General features: G+C 39.3%; 1 protein-coding gene across 1 annotated transcript in view; it reads left to right on the top strand.

Annotated features, from left to right (window-relative positions):
* The window catches only part of TRPC5 (transient receptor potential cation channel, subfamily C, member 5), a 244,509-nt gene extending 229,709 nt beyond the window's left edge, over positions 1–14,800 (top strand). Inside the window, exons 7-10 of the mRNA XM_006873253.1 lie at positions 8,161–8,364; positions 8,601–8,642; positions 11,114–11,203; positions 13,075–14,800. Of these exons, the coding sequence (XP_006873315.1) occupies positions 8,161–8,364; positions 8,601–8,642; positions 11,114–11,203; positions 13,075–13,767 (1,029 nt within the window). The 3' untranslated portion in view covers positions 13,768–14,800. The remainder of the gene's footprint in view (positions 1–8,160; positions 8,365–8,600; positions 8,643–11,113; positions 11,204–13,074) is intronic.
* Positions 14,801–14,802: the final 2 nt, after the last annotated feature.

Raw genomic sequence — 14,802 nt, 5'->3', positions numbered from 1 at the left:
GGCACTTAACAACAACAGCAACAATCTATATATCTAAGTGTATATATCCAAGAGAATTGAAACCATATGTACCCACAAAAACATATATACAAATGTTATACTACTAGCATTACTCATAATAGTCAGAGTGGAAATAACCCAAATGTCCATCAACTGAAGAATGGAAAAACAAGCTATGGCAGCACCATAATAATGAAATTGTTCTGTAATGCAAAGGAATGAAGTATTGATATATGCTACTACAACTTGATGAACCTAGAGAACATGCTAAGTGAAAGAAATCACACACAAATGACCAATATTGGATGATTCTATTTGTATGAAATGTCAAAAATAGACAGTAGTAGATAGATTTCGAGCTGGGCTTATAACTACAAGGTCAGAAGTTCAAATCTTTTAGTCGCTCTCCATGGGAAAAAGATAAGGCTTCCTGCTCCCATTAGAAATTTGTTGTTGTTGCTGTTAAGTGCCATCAAATCAGTCCCTAATCATAGTGACTCTGTATAGGAGTAACTGATGTGTTTGAACCTCCAATCTTGCAATTTGAACTGACCTTGCAGTCCAGTACTTATCCTACAATGCCACAAAATTTACATTCTCAGAAACCCTATAGAGGGTCCCTATGAGTTAGCACACAACCACCACTACCACCACCATTTTACTTGATGCCATTTTTTACCCAAATCTGAAAATCCTTTAATATGATAACTAAGCACTGCTGCCTTAGAGAGATAATAAAACACTTTGTGGACTATTAAAAAGGGCAAGAAACAAATTCTAGGGTTCACTGACAAACTGAATGTTCACTCAGAACTTGACCAGGCTATGATTTTCAGTGGTTCGGCAGATAATAGTAATCACCCTCCATTTTGTGAGCAGCCAATCAGTTGAAAGGGGAGTTTCCTTGGGAATGTGGCCTGCATCTAATATATATATACATGGATGTTCTGGCAAAGTTCAACCTCTCTCAACCACATCATCCTCTGACATCTGCTCTTGGGGCATAAGACTGCAGATTTTGGCATATGCCAGCTCCTGCAACTCAGTGAGCCAGAAGCCTTCTGCTGCCCTTCAGTAGTTCATGCAGCCATATGAGTCAGAAGAAGCCTCCAGCATGAATTTGATACTTGGCAATGTCCACAACTACAAAAGTCATTCCTTTGAAACAAATCTCTGTATATTTGAGGGGCCTTCAAAAAGTTCCATGGAGATAAACAAACTGTGGTACATAGACACAATGGAATATTATGCTACCTTGAAAAATAACAATGAGGCTGCAAGCCACTGCATAACATGGATGAACCTTGAGGACATTATGCTGAATTAAATGAGTCAGTCACAAAGGGAGAAATACTGCTTAGGACCATTATTATAAATGCTTAAGAAAAAGTACCCACACTAAAACTGGAAGAAAAAAAAAATCCTTTGCTTGTCACCGGGATGTATGGGGTTGTATGAGGGGAGGGAGTGGAAGGTGGAGCACAAGGTACAGAATAGACACAGGATAGCTTCTGCACTGGTGGTGGTGGGGTCAATACAGAAGATGGGGGAGGGGAATTGAAGAACAAGGCAGATGGGAGAACAGTTAGGCAGGTTTGCTTTCCTGATTGTTTCTGTGTACATCCTCCTCCACCACCACCACCACCACCACCCCCCAAAAAAAAAAAAAAAAAAAAAACAGGGAATGGAAGCAAATACTGTTGAATGATGATGCACGGAGGAGATTGTAATCATTGCAATGAAACAATGGTGTAAAGCCAATGTTCTCCCATGTAAACTATCACTCAGTGCACAATAAAAACTTGAAAAGAGCATTAATCTATGTGTCAAAAAGTATGAATTCTACTTCTAGATTTGTCATGTAACCCATAACCTTGTGGATTTTAGGAATTTATCTCTGAAATTTATAAAATAGCAATTATATTTAACCAACTAAATCTGTTTCTCTTATCATCAGATCCAATAACATCCTCTACATCATTAAGAAACCTTCTTCTAATGCAAAACCTTTGCTTTAGTTCTTATAAAATGATCTATTAATTTTCATGGATGAATTTTCAAAAGGCTGTTATCTGCTCATGTTCTCCCTTGATTTTTTTTTTTTTTTTTTTTTAGTTTTTATTATGAATTGAATGAAAGTTTACAGGGCAGATCATTAGTTTTACATTCAACAAATCATATACTTTGTTTCATTACAATAATTATAATCCCCTCCATGTACCATCAGTTAACAGTATTTCTATTCATTTTAGCTTTTCTTTTTATTTTAACATTCAGGCATACATAATAATTTACACTACCAAAGGGCACAATCTGCAAGCCAGCTCTCAGTCCCTCTCTTTCCATGAATCTAGAGTCCTCAGCTGCTCCCTCTCTCCATGTCCCCATCTCTGCCTCCATCTCTGGTGTTGCTGCTTCTCTGGATAAGGTTCCACATTCTGCTTGTGCTCATCTCTCTTCATGGTCCTAGAGTCCTCTGTTTCTGGACTGCAAGATTAACTACTCCCCATTTTTGTTACAAAACTTCTACCTTTACAATTGTGACAGTCGCAATTAGTCATGACAACTATTATTATTGAATCATAAGAATCTTATCCCCATCTCTTTTTACCAGACCCATCTAGACAAGATGAAAACTATTCAGTGGAGACAATATCTTCCTACACTGCTGGTGGGACTGTAAATGGTGTAACCATGGTGGAAAACGGCATGACACTTCCTCAAAAAGTTGAAAATATATATGCCATATGACCCTGCAATCCTTCTACTTGGTATATATCCTAAAGAAATAAGAGGTGTGACACAAATAGATGTATGTACACCCATGTTCATCATAGCACAATTCACAATAGCAAAAAGATGGAGACAACCTAAATGCCCGTAAGCAGAAGAATGGATAAACAAACATTGGTACATACACACAATGGAATACTACAAAACGTTGAAGGATAATGATGAATCTATGAAACACTTTATAATATGTATGAACTTGGAGGACATGCTAAGTTAAACTAGTCAATCAAAAGGACAAATATTGTATGAGGCCACTATTGTGGAAAATCAACAAAAGGTTTTCACACTAAAAGAAACAATCTTTGATGGTTACCAGGGGTGCACGGAAATGGGGGAATAATTCACTGACAAGTGCTAACTTGGGTGACAGAGAAGGAAATATGCAACAAGAAGGCTGTTGGCAGAATAATGATGAAGGCAGGGAAAGAAAAGAGGAGGAGTGGAAGAATTAAAGGGAACAATTAAATACTGTTATATACACAATCCTGCAATAACAATGATCTGTGGGTAGACACTGAATGGGTGTGGAATTATACCCACAAATATATAAAGGTTTGAGAGAGGATATTTGTACATGGGTATTTGCCTTTGCTAAAAATATATCCATAAATGTGGTAGAGTATAAAGGTGACAAAATTGCAAAAATTGTTTAAACAATATCAAACACCTTGAGGTAATGAGTTGCTGAACCTGGGGGTACAAGAACATAGTCTCGGGGGACATAACATGGTCCAAAAAGACAATGTTCTAGATCCTACTTTGGGGAGTAGGGACTGGAATCTTAAAAGCTTATGAGCATGTGCAGGCATCTAGGATGCAACTATTGGTCTCTTACTGTCTGGAGAAAAGAAGAGTGGTAAAATTTGAAGATTGTTGGAAACAATTGGTCCCAATGGACTTATGGACCATAGGACCATCAGTTTCCATGACCCTAAGACCAGAAGGACTAGATGGTGCCTGGCTACCAATGCCAACTGCTCTGAAATGGATTACATTAGAAGGTACTGGATAGAACGGGAGCGATTGTGGAACAAAACTCACAATCATAAAAGAAAAAAATAAAAAGGCATACTTGTCAGAGACTGGTAGAACCCTGAGACTATGACTCATGGTCACCCTTCAGGTCTGGAACCAAGCTTAACACCATGGCTCAATTTTCAGCCAAGCAATAGTTAGGTATATTGGGGAACAACAACACTAGTAAGATACACACAGCATAGAATATTCAGCTATCTGAGATCAAAAGGGTAGCATTTACTTAAGGACAAAGGTGGGGGAAAGGGGGAGGAATGAAAACAAGAAACACAAAGAGGAAGTGAGATAATTGATACTATACTGAAGGGATTGCAATCAAAATTAAATGAAGTGTATGATTTTTTTAATGGAAAATTCATGGTCTGCTTTGTAAACCTTCACTCAACTCACAATAAAAAGTTAAGAACAAAAAAGCTTAGCGAAAAAATCTCATTATCTTTTAATTTCATTTTTCCATGAACTTTCTAGAGCTCCCTCATATGCTCCACTGATTTAAAAAAAATTTTTTTTTAAGTTTTTTTTTTTTGTGTGTGTGTGTATGTGAATTGAGTGAAAGATTACAGGGAAGATCATCAGTATTACATTCAACAAATCATATACTTTGTTTCATTACAATAATTATAATCCACTCCATGTACCATCAGTTAACAGTATTTCTCTCTATTCATTTTAGCTTGTTTTTTTTTTTTTTTTAAACACTCAGGCATATATAATAATTTACACCACCAAAGGGCACATTCTGAATGTCTGCCTCCTGGCCTCCAGCTCTAAGTCTCTCTCTTTGTATGAATCTAGAGTCCTCAGCTGCTCCCTCTCTCCTTGTCCCCATCTCTGCCTCCATCTCTGCTATCATTGCTTCTCTGGATAAGGTCTCCGAATTCCGCTTCTGCTCTTCTCCCTTGATGGTTCTAGTGTCCTTTGTTTCTGGAGTATAAGATTAACTACTCTCCCATTTTTGTTACAAAACTTCTACCTTTACAATTTTGACAGTCACAATTAGTCATGATAACAGTTACTCACTATTGAATCATAAGAATCTTATCCCCATCTCGTTTCACCAGACCCATCTAGACAAGAAGAAAACTATTCAGTGGGAACTCTTTCTTCCCCTACACACTCTTTTATTTTTTTTTTAAGTTTTTATTGTGAGTTATGTGTTAGTTTACATGGGTGAACATAATCTTTACATTCATCCTATCGTATTTTGTTTCATTGCAATGATCACAATCCCCAGCATGCATCATCAAACAACCAAAGGGTACACCCCACACACCTGCCCCCCGGCCACCACCCCACAACCCCTCTCCCTCCCTGAGTCCAGAGTCCCCAGCTGATCCTTCTGTCCATCTCATCATCTCTGCCTCCATCCCTAGCGTCGCCGCCTCCCCAGACAGGGTCTCACACTTCACTTTTCTCCCTTGATTGTTCCAGGGATCTCGACTCCTGGACTGCAAAATCAGCCTCTCCCCTCCTTTTGTTACCAAACATTTACATTTACCTTTCCAACAATCACTGTCAGACCTGATAGCAATCATTCCCTATTGACCACAGGAGTCCTTTCCCTCCTCACCTTTTAGCAACCCCATCCCGACAGGTTGGAAACAATTCAGTGGAGATTCTACCTTTCCCTGTATCCTCTGGAGCTAGGTTCCCTAATGAAAGCTTGTACTTCTTGCCTTTGTAGTCCCCCCATTTTGGTTGGCCAATGTCTAAGTTCCCCATTCCTGTCTACACTGTGTACCAAGTGGGTGAGAATGATGGTCACTGTAAAGATTTCTATGCTCCTTTGTCATACTGCATCCACAAGCATGGTCAAGTTCATCCACTTGTAATGGGTTGGTTACTCCTTTTTTTTTTCTCAAAGAACTACTTTCAGGAGACCAAAAAGGTGCAAGTTCCTGATGGCACAAGATCAGGACAACATGGAAGATGCTTTAAGACCTCAAAATGAAGTTATTGCAGTGTCAACAATATGGGCAGAGGTGTGTGGATGTGCATTGTCACAAGGCCCTTGGATAGCAAGATCCCAAGGCTCTTGGATAGCAGTCCTCTGCATTTAATCCTAAATTTAGGCTTCAGTTCAGTGAGCATCTCACTGTAACAAGCACTATTGATAGTTGAACCTTTTTCTTGATAGTGTTCCAATACCGGCCCTTGAGAATCCCAGAAAACTATAAGCATCAATTTTCCAGCTGATAGTTGACTTTTGAACTTTTTCTTGGTCAGCGATGGGAGATGCTTCCATTCCATACTCTGCTGCTTACTCTCAGGCTCATAGTGATGAATCCATGTCTCATCACTAGTACTGATTTATTTATTTAAGCTTTTATTGTGAACTGGGTGATAGTTTACATGGGAGAACATCAACTTTACACCACTGTTTCAATGCAATGATTGCAATCTCCTCTATGCATCATCATTCAACAGTATTTGCTTTCATTCCCTGTCCCCCGCCCTTTGAGGGGTGGGGGTATACACAGAAACACTCAGGAATATATAATAATTTAAACAACCAAAGTGCACATTCTGCAAGCCTGCCTCCTGGGCGCCAGCACTCAGTCCCTCTCTTTCCATGAGTCTAGATTCTCAGCTGCTCCCTCTCTCTATGTCCCCATCTCTGCCTCTATCTCTGGTTTTGCTGCTTCTCTGGATAGGGTCCTGCATTCCACCTGTGCTCTTCTCCCTTGATGGTCCTAGGGTCCTCTGATTCTGGATTATAAGATTAACTATTCCCTCGATTTTGTTACAAAAGTTCTACCTTTACAGTTGTGACAGTCGCAATTATTCATAGTAACATTTACTCACTATTGAATCATAAGAATCTTATCCCCATCTCTTTTCACCAGACCCATCTAGTCAAGATGAAAACTATTCAGTGGGGACTCTATCTTCCCCTGCACACTCTTAAACTAAATTCCCTATTGAAAACTTGTAAGCCAGTCACTTTGTACCTTCATCACTCCCTCATTTTAGGTAGCCAACGTCTAAGTTGCCCATCCCTATCAACCCTGTATACAGAGGAGATAGGATTGATCCTTGATGTGAAAACTCCTTCCCTCTCAGTTGGTATTTTGAGCTACTATAGCCATAAGTATAGGTCAAGTTCATCAAATTGTAGCAATTAACACTTAGTAATGATTTACTTTTAAAAAACTTTTACCTTCCTTCAAGTATTAGTCCAAATTTTGTTTGCAAATGTCTAAACACTTCTGTTTGTGCTCTTCCGTGGGTTGTTTTGGTACCTACCCATCTCACACAAACTTTTTGAAACCCAAGTTTGTCATGGATTATTTCATAGGCAGAGCCATGGCTGATTTGCAGATGATTTGCTACATAATCCAGTGTCACGTGTCTATTTGACAGAATTATTTCACATGCACACTCAATGTTGTCATCAGCCGTGGATGTGTTGATGGATATTATAACTGGAGTGTGGATGATTTTTCACTCATTCTTGTGTGTATGTGTGTGTGTATATAATGTATATGTTGTTGTTGTTAAGTGTCATCAAGTTGGTTCCAGCTCATAGCAACCCTATATAGGGTTTCCAAGGATCAGCTGGTGGGTTTGAACTGCCCATCTTGTAGTTAGCAGTCCAGTTATCCTAAGGTACCACACCAGGACTATATACGAGCACCAACACATATATATGGTGTCCTGGTATGCAACTCGATGGCACTTAACAACAACAAATATATGTATGTATGTGTATATATATATATATATATATATATATATATATATATATATATACATACACACACACACACACACACACACACACAGACTCCTGGTGTAACACTATAGGATCATCACTGGACTGCAAACCGCAAAGTTGGTGCTTCAAACCCACCAGCTATTCCTTGAAAACCCTAAACAGGGTCACTCTGAGTCGTAACTCGCTCAGTGGCACTTAACCAGAACAGATATATGTACACACACACACACATATAAAAAGACTATTTGTGAAAGTTTAAATTCCATATATTAAAATTTTGTACTTTGCTATAATTTTAATAGTGATACTGTATGGATGTAACATCATTTATTTAAATAAGGTCCTACTGTTGGATATTTAGATTGTTACAATTTTTTTTGCTACCAAGTCTTATTACAGTGAATGGCCCAGCACATACATCTTTTTGTAAGTATATCAATAATAATTTCTAAATGTGGGATTACTGGGTTACACACAGGATATGAAATAAAAAAGTAAATATTAATAGCCAATGACAGATTTCTGTCCATTGAAGCAAGTACAGCTTTTGAAAGACCGTATAGGTGCATTTTACAGTTTCCCTCCCCAAATCTCTGAACTCCTGTCTTTCATAGGATCATGCTGATATTGAATGGAAATTTGCAAGGACGAAGCTCTGGATGAGTTATTTTGATGAAGGTGGCACCTTGCCACCTCCTTTTAACATCATTCCAAGTCCCAAGTCATTTCTATACCTTGGTAACTGGTTCAACAACACCTTCTGCCCCAAAAGAGACCCTGATGGTAGACGGAGAAGGCACAACCTAAGAAGTTTCACAGTAAGGCTTTTAAAACTTTTGTTTCTTTGATAAATGAAACTTTCCACCCTCCCTTGACATTCCCTTTCCTAAACATCATAAAAGCACTCCAACCTCCAGATGCTTGGGGGTTTTGTCAGGCAGAAGCTCCTGTGTCATCATCCTCCAGTACTAAGAGGGATAGTGGGGTGGGGGTGGGGTTGTGTGTGCTGGGAGGAGACTCCTGACATAACCTCTCTGTCCATTTGAAATTCCAGGAGCGCCATGCTGACAGCTTGATACAGAATCAACATTACCAGGTAAAGCTTCCTCACAGGGAATAAGCACAATAGTTCTTGGCTAGTTCTGTGGAGAAGTAGATTCTTACCACCTGTGGATCTTGTAAAACTGTAGTCTCATTCCATGTACCTGGGTAGAAAGGTGGTCGAACTGGAATGAACCAGTTTGAACCCCTGAGTAGAAGCAGGATCTACTTTGGCTTTTTCTGGACACGGTTCCTTCAGACTAGGATGGGAAGCTTGGAAACTGCAATTTGTCAAAAGCTGAAGAATGAGTATCTGCTTTGAGTAGAATCACCTGCTTTGTAATCCTGTTGTTAGCCTTTTAAAAATGCCCCAGCTTTCATTAGCAGCATCAGTGATTTAGAAAGCTATCTTCCAGAGATTAAATATGTGACTGTTCAGTCCGTCAACAAATAATTATTGAGTACTTACAATACATCTAGGCTTGATACTAGGCAAATTGCTGAGAACAATAAAGACATGTTTCTGCCCTTCTGAAGTTTGCTATCTAGTAGTAATTAAAGATATCAAACACATCATTATAAAAATGAAATTATTACAAGAGTATATATAATCTGGTTTGAAGAAAAAGTACAGGGGGTTAGAAGGAAACTAACCTCAATGAAGCAAAGCTTATTTAAATGCTAGGAGCCTAGATCCTAAATCATAAACATGACTTTAATCAAATAAATAAGTACTTCAACATTTTAAAAAATAATCATCCTAATAAACATTGTTTTTCTTGTTAAGTGCTGTCAAGTCAATTCCTACTCATAGCAACCCTGTATAGGGTTTCCAAGGAGTGGCTAATGATTCTGAACCACTGGCCTTGTGGTTCAAACTGAACTTGTGGTCCAGTGCTTTATGCCATTGCGCCACACCAGGACATGCTTATCACACCAGCCCACAAACAACTAAGCTCCCAAATATCAGAAACAGAAGTCTCTGGGTAGCCAAAAAAATAAGCACTTAACCAATGAAGCTGTCAATTTGAACCCATCCAGAGGTGCCTCAGAAAACATCTGCTTTTCAAAGGTCAGTCGTGAAAACCCTAGAAAGTAGCTCTACACTGCACACATGAGGTCACCATGAGTCAGAATTGGTTCAAGGGCAACTAACAGCAACAATAACAAAGACAGAAAAACATCAGAAACATCTCCTGAGATTTTTTGTTGTGGTTAAGTGCTGTTGAGTTGTTTCTGACTCATAGTGACCCTGCCTAGGGTTTCCAAGGAGCTAACCTTGCAGTTCAAACTGACCTTGCAGTCCAGTGCATTATCCTGCAGCACCACACCAGGACTCCTGAGATTAAGCCTTGAAAAATTACAATGAGACTTCCTAGCTCTCAGCTTCCTGATGAAAAGAAACCCAAAGTGGGAAAATGGTCTGTGGGTCTTGAAGACATTTGTCCTTCGAGATTCTATGGGTCACTTACTCTCCACTGTGTTCCTCCAAGGCCATAACTAACAAAGAGAAACAGAAAATGCAGCATTTGGTAGGAAACCCTCTTTGCACTACTCCTGTTTCCAACCCTCATTATTTTCACAATGAGTCCTGCAAGATTCATAGCCTTTATTTTTTTGCTTCACAGTCCTCATAAAAATTAGATTCCTGGGCATCTCAGTGACTTTTTCAAATTCACATTGTAGTAGCAATAATAGATAAAATATAGGCCATCTTTACTATAAACCTTGACATCAGATTGAATTAGAAGTACATTATGATTTCACAATTTACTAGTTGTGTGACCTTGGACGAGTCATCGAACCTACCTGAGCCTCAGTTTCCTCAGCTGTGAAACAGGAATAATAATAAAGCTTAACTTACAGTGTTGTTGTGAGAAATGAGTGGTGAATACGTATGCCTGTAAATGTGTATTTGAATCTACTGCATGCCACAGTGCCTGACATATTGCAGTAAGTGGCAGCTATCTATAATCATCCTGATCACTAATATAAAGCATAATGACCACAGTGTGCACCATTCCTTCAGAGGCTAAAGAAGAGACCATTCCTGTAAAGGAAACATGTAGATTAACTTAGAGAAACCTATTGAAATCAGTAGACTTAGCGACATTGAAGAATGACTTTCTCACTCAAAAAAAAAAGAGGAAAACTCTTATCTTACAAGGAGGGTTAAAGTTTAATCCTGCCTGAAGGGAAAAATATTGAATATGACCAGTCAAGGATTAGTCCATTCTCATTATTCTATAAATGTGAATCCATGTCTACCTTATGTTTGGGTGAAAACTTTTCCCTCTAAGGTGAATTTCAATTTACCGGCCAACTCTGTCACCAAATTAGCCATAGACAAAGTAATTCTTCTTAAATGATTTTTTTTTTTTGCAGGAACCTGGTTGGATCCTGTGAGGATTTTCTCTTGCAAAGATCATCTAAGCATGTTTTATTTCCTTGGTAGGTTTCTTATTTTACTGAAAGACTGAGAAAGAAACTGAATGCCTCTTCATTTTTTTTTTTTTTTAAATCCAGGAAGTTATCAGGAATTTAGTCAAAAGATATGTGGCTGCTATGATAAGAAATTCCAAAACAAATGAGGGATTGACAGAAGAAAATTTTAAGGTAATTTAATCATAAAGTATTTTAACTTCTCATTTTGTATTTCTAAACCATCATTTAATCTTCACAGTTTGACGTAATTTGCTGATAGAATTGCAGGAGAAACAACCTTGGTGGAGCAGTGGTTAAGCACTCAGCTGCTAATCGAAAGGTCAGCTGTTTCTTATTAGCCTTTGAGGGAAAACGATGTGGTAAAGTCTGCTTCTGTAAAGAACATTACAACTATGGAAGCCCTATGTGACAGTTATACTCTGTCAAGTCAGAATCAACTTAACAGCAATAGGTTTGGTTTGGGGTTTGGAACACAGCAAAACCAGCTACAATTCTTATTCTCCTAGAATTGCCTCTTGTCCAGTTGTTGTTAAGTGTTACTAAGTCAATTCTGACTCCCAACAATCCCATGAAACTCTGCCTGGACCTGCAGCATCCTCACAACTGTTACACTTGAGCCAGTAGATGGAGAGAGTTTACCAATGTCTGTCATACCACAATCAGCTTCATGAATAAAAGAAATATTTTGTATGCATTCTTTTAATATTCTGAGTATTTCTCAGTGTTGGAATTGAGCACTTTAAACGATGTAGCAGGGATGACTGGGAAAGGGCAAGCGGTCTGGAGACACAAAACTCAAAAGATGTAAGATAAAGACATTTAAAAAATGATTAACTCTAGGGTCTTAAGAAACCCTACCAATTTGTGATCTGCTAAAGGAAAGGCTAAAGGAGCTTGGGTAGCGTAGTGGTTACGAATTGGGCTGCTAACTTCAAGGTCGGCAGCTCGAAACTACCAGCTGTTCCACGGGAGAAAGATGAGGCTTTCTGTTCCTGTAAAGATTTGCAGCCTCGGAAACCCTGTGCAGGGTTGCTATGAGTCGGAACGGGCTCCATGGTACTTAACAACAACAATAACAACAACAAAGGAAAGGCTGGTGGTTTGAACCCACCAAGCAGCTAGCTCCACAGAAGGAAAGGCTTCAGGATCTAGAATAGGGTTTGTCAACCTTGACATTTCTGAAATTTTGGGCTGGGTAATTATTTGTTTTAGGGGTCTGAGGTTCCACAGCCCAGAGGTTCCACGTGGCTGGACTGTACTCCTTGAAAAAATAAACAGAGATGTGACTCGAGAGACACACAGGTACTAGGCGTTTCTACTTTTTCCTGTGGTCAGTGACAAGCTATTAATATGTTAAAGTAGGGGAATGATATGATGAGATTTAAGCTTTTAAAATTTTAAAGGTGCAATCTTAACTAAGCAACCATTAGAGACAGAAGAACTCTCATAGGGATTTGAATAAACAAGACCCTGTTCCAAAACAACGGTCTTATCACCTGACATTAGACTTCTCTGGAGTCCTAACCGCTTTTCCCCTCAGTGATTGTTTGATATATGGAGTTCCTGCCTAGGAGATCCAATGTTCTGATCTAGCATTAACACTTTGTTGCTGTTAAGTACAGTTGAATTGGTTCCGACTCATAGCAACTCTGTATAGGGTTTCTGAGGAGTGACTGGTAGATTTGAATGGCTGACCTTGTGGTTAGCAGCCCGGTGCTTACCCCACAGCACCACACCAGGACTCCTACCAGGATGCCTACACACCAAGACGCCACAACAGGTTAACAATTTACCAAGGATTACTTGGCATCTGATGGGGAGCTGCTGAAATTCACCTTATCAATTGCCCAAATGTTCCAATGGTCAGCTCTGCCCCTACAAGAGTCATTGCTTTACTTGAATAATGTGAGATTTTTCTGATAGTTCTTGTAGTTTATGATTTGACACTAGGCAAAACCTGGAGCATGCCATAGAGTATCCAATCATGTCTCTTTGGAACTGAAGACCTAGCTATAAATAATATGTCTTCTCTCTTGCCTTAGGAATTGAAACAGGACATCTCCAGCTTTCGATATGAAGTGCTTGACCTCTTAGGAAATAGAAAACATCCGAGGAGAAGCTTTTCCACTAGCAGCACTGAACTCTCTCAGAGGGATGATACCAATGATGGCAGTGGTGGGGCTCGTTCCAAATCCAAGAGTGTCTCTTTCAATTTAGGCTGTAAGAAAAAGGCCTGCCATGGGCCACCTCTCATCAGAACCATGCCAAGAGCCAGTGGCACCCAAGGAAAGTCAAAAACTGAGCCATCAAGCAAACGCTCCTTCATGGGTCCTTCACTCAAGAAACTGGGTCTCCTGTTCTCCAAGTTTAATGGTCATATGGCTGAACCCAGTCCAGAGCCAATGTACACAATTTCTGATGGAATTGTTCAGCAGCACTATATGTGGCAGGACGTCAATTACTCTCAGATGGAAAAAGGGAAAGCAGAGGCCTGTTCTCAAAGTGAAATTAACCTCAGTGAGGTAGAATTAGGTGAAGCCAGGGGCGCTGCTCAGAGCAGGGAATGCCCTCTAGCCTGTTCCAGCTCCCTTCACTGCGCATCCAGCATCTGCTCCTCAAATTCCAAACTTTTAGACTCCTCGGAGGATGTATTTGAAACTTGGGGAGAGGCCTGTGACTTGCTTATGCACAAATGGGGTGATGAACAGGAAGAACAAGTTACAACTCGACTCTAAGTGAAGCCCCTATCACCAGTCCTGGAACTCAACAAAAAATTTGTAATTCCTTGCTCTCAGAGGTGACTTAAGAGTATGATTCCCTCACTGCCCCACTAGAAAGGAGAGTGAAACTCCTCTTATTTTCACTGTCTTTTATAATCACATGCTCCATTTTGTTTTATGATTATGATTTGTATTACTATTATTTGCCTTTTTATACCTAGAAACACTAAATTCATTTCACAACCTCCTGAAGAGGGGTCTTCCCCTAATCAGCAGAGGTGCAGTCAGGTGCTTAATCCTTTGGCTTTGCTTTTCTTACCCTTGCTTCGTTGAAGCTCCAGGTGCCACTTTGCTACTGTTGCTGTCGAAGAGATGCCTGACCTTGTTCACTATCTCACACCATTTCCCCACAGGGTTAAGGAGGTGGTCAGCATCCCCACCAGCTATCAGATAAGGTGAACTAACCTGCCTATCTTTGTTGCCCTTCAGTGTTAAGTGCTGCCCATTCTGGTTCAATGAACAGCATCAAAAGGAGACTGAAGAATTGTCAGTTTTTGGTTTTTAGGTATAGCTGGCCTTTTCTGTTTTCATTTTTAAACACTACAAGTTCTTATTCTGGGGGCTGTTCCCCCTGTCTCCCTGTTAAAGATATGTTAGTTTCCTAATATGTGCCAATGAGATATTTACCCCACAGCATATGTCATATCTAATAAGTTAGGTGAATTGTTTTCCTGTGTTTGTGTATATTTCAGTTAACTTACTACATTTTAAAGTTTGGTAGGATTGAAATTAGTATCTAGGATGTGTACTCCTTTAAAAATAACTTCTACTGCATTCTAACTAATAGTTGCTACATCTCATACATTGGCAAGAAAACATAATTAGCTGGTATAGCTAAAAGGTCTTATCTACTGTTGACAGTTTTAATCATTATTTCTATCAAAAGTATTTCTAAGAGAAAAGCCTGGATTTGAAAATATTTTTTATCAGAAAAAAATGACATGAGTGGCCATTATCTGGGAAAAAAAAGCATCTCCATTTTAATTGATG

This window comes from Chrysochloris asiatica, unplaced genomic scaffold, assembly GCF_000296735.1.
Source record: "Chrysochloris asiatica unplaced genomic scaffold, ChrAsi1.0 scaffold00231, whole genome shotgun sequence".
Lineage (NCBI taxonomy): Eukaryota > Metazoa > Chordata > Mammalia > Afrosoricida > Chrysochloridae > Chrysochloris > Chrysochloris asiatica.
The sequence above is the reverse complement of the archived record's forward strand: the minus strand, read 5'-3'. Positions and strand labels throughout refer to the sequence as shown.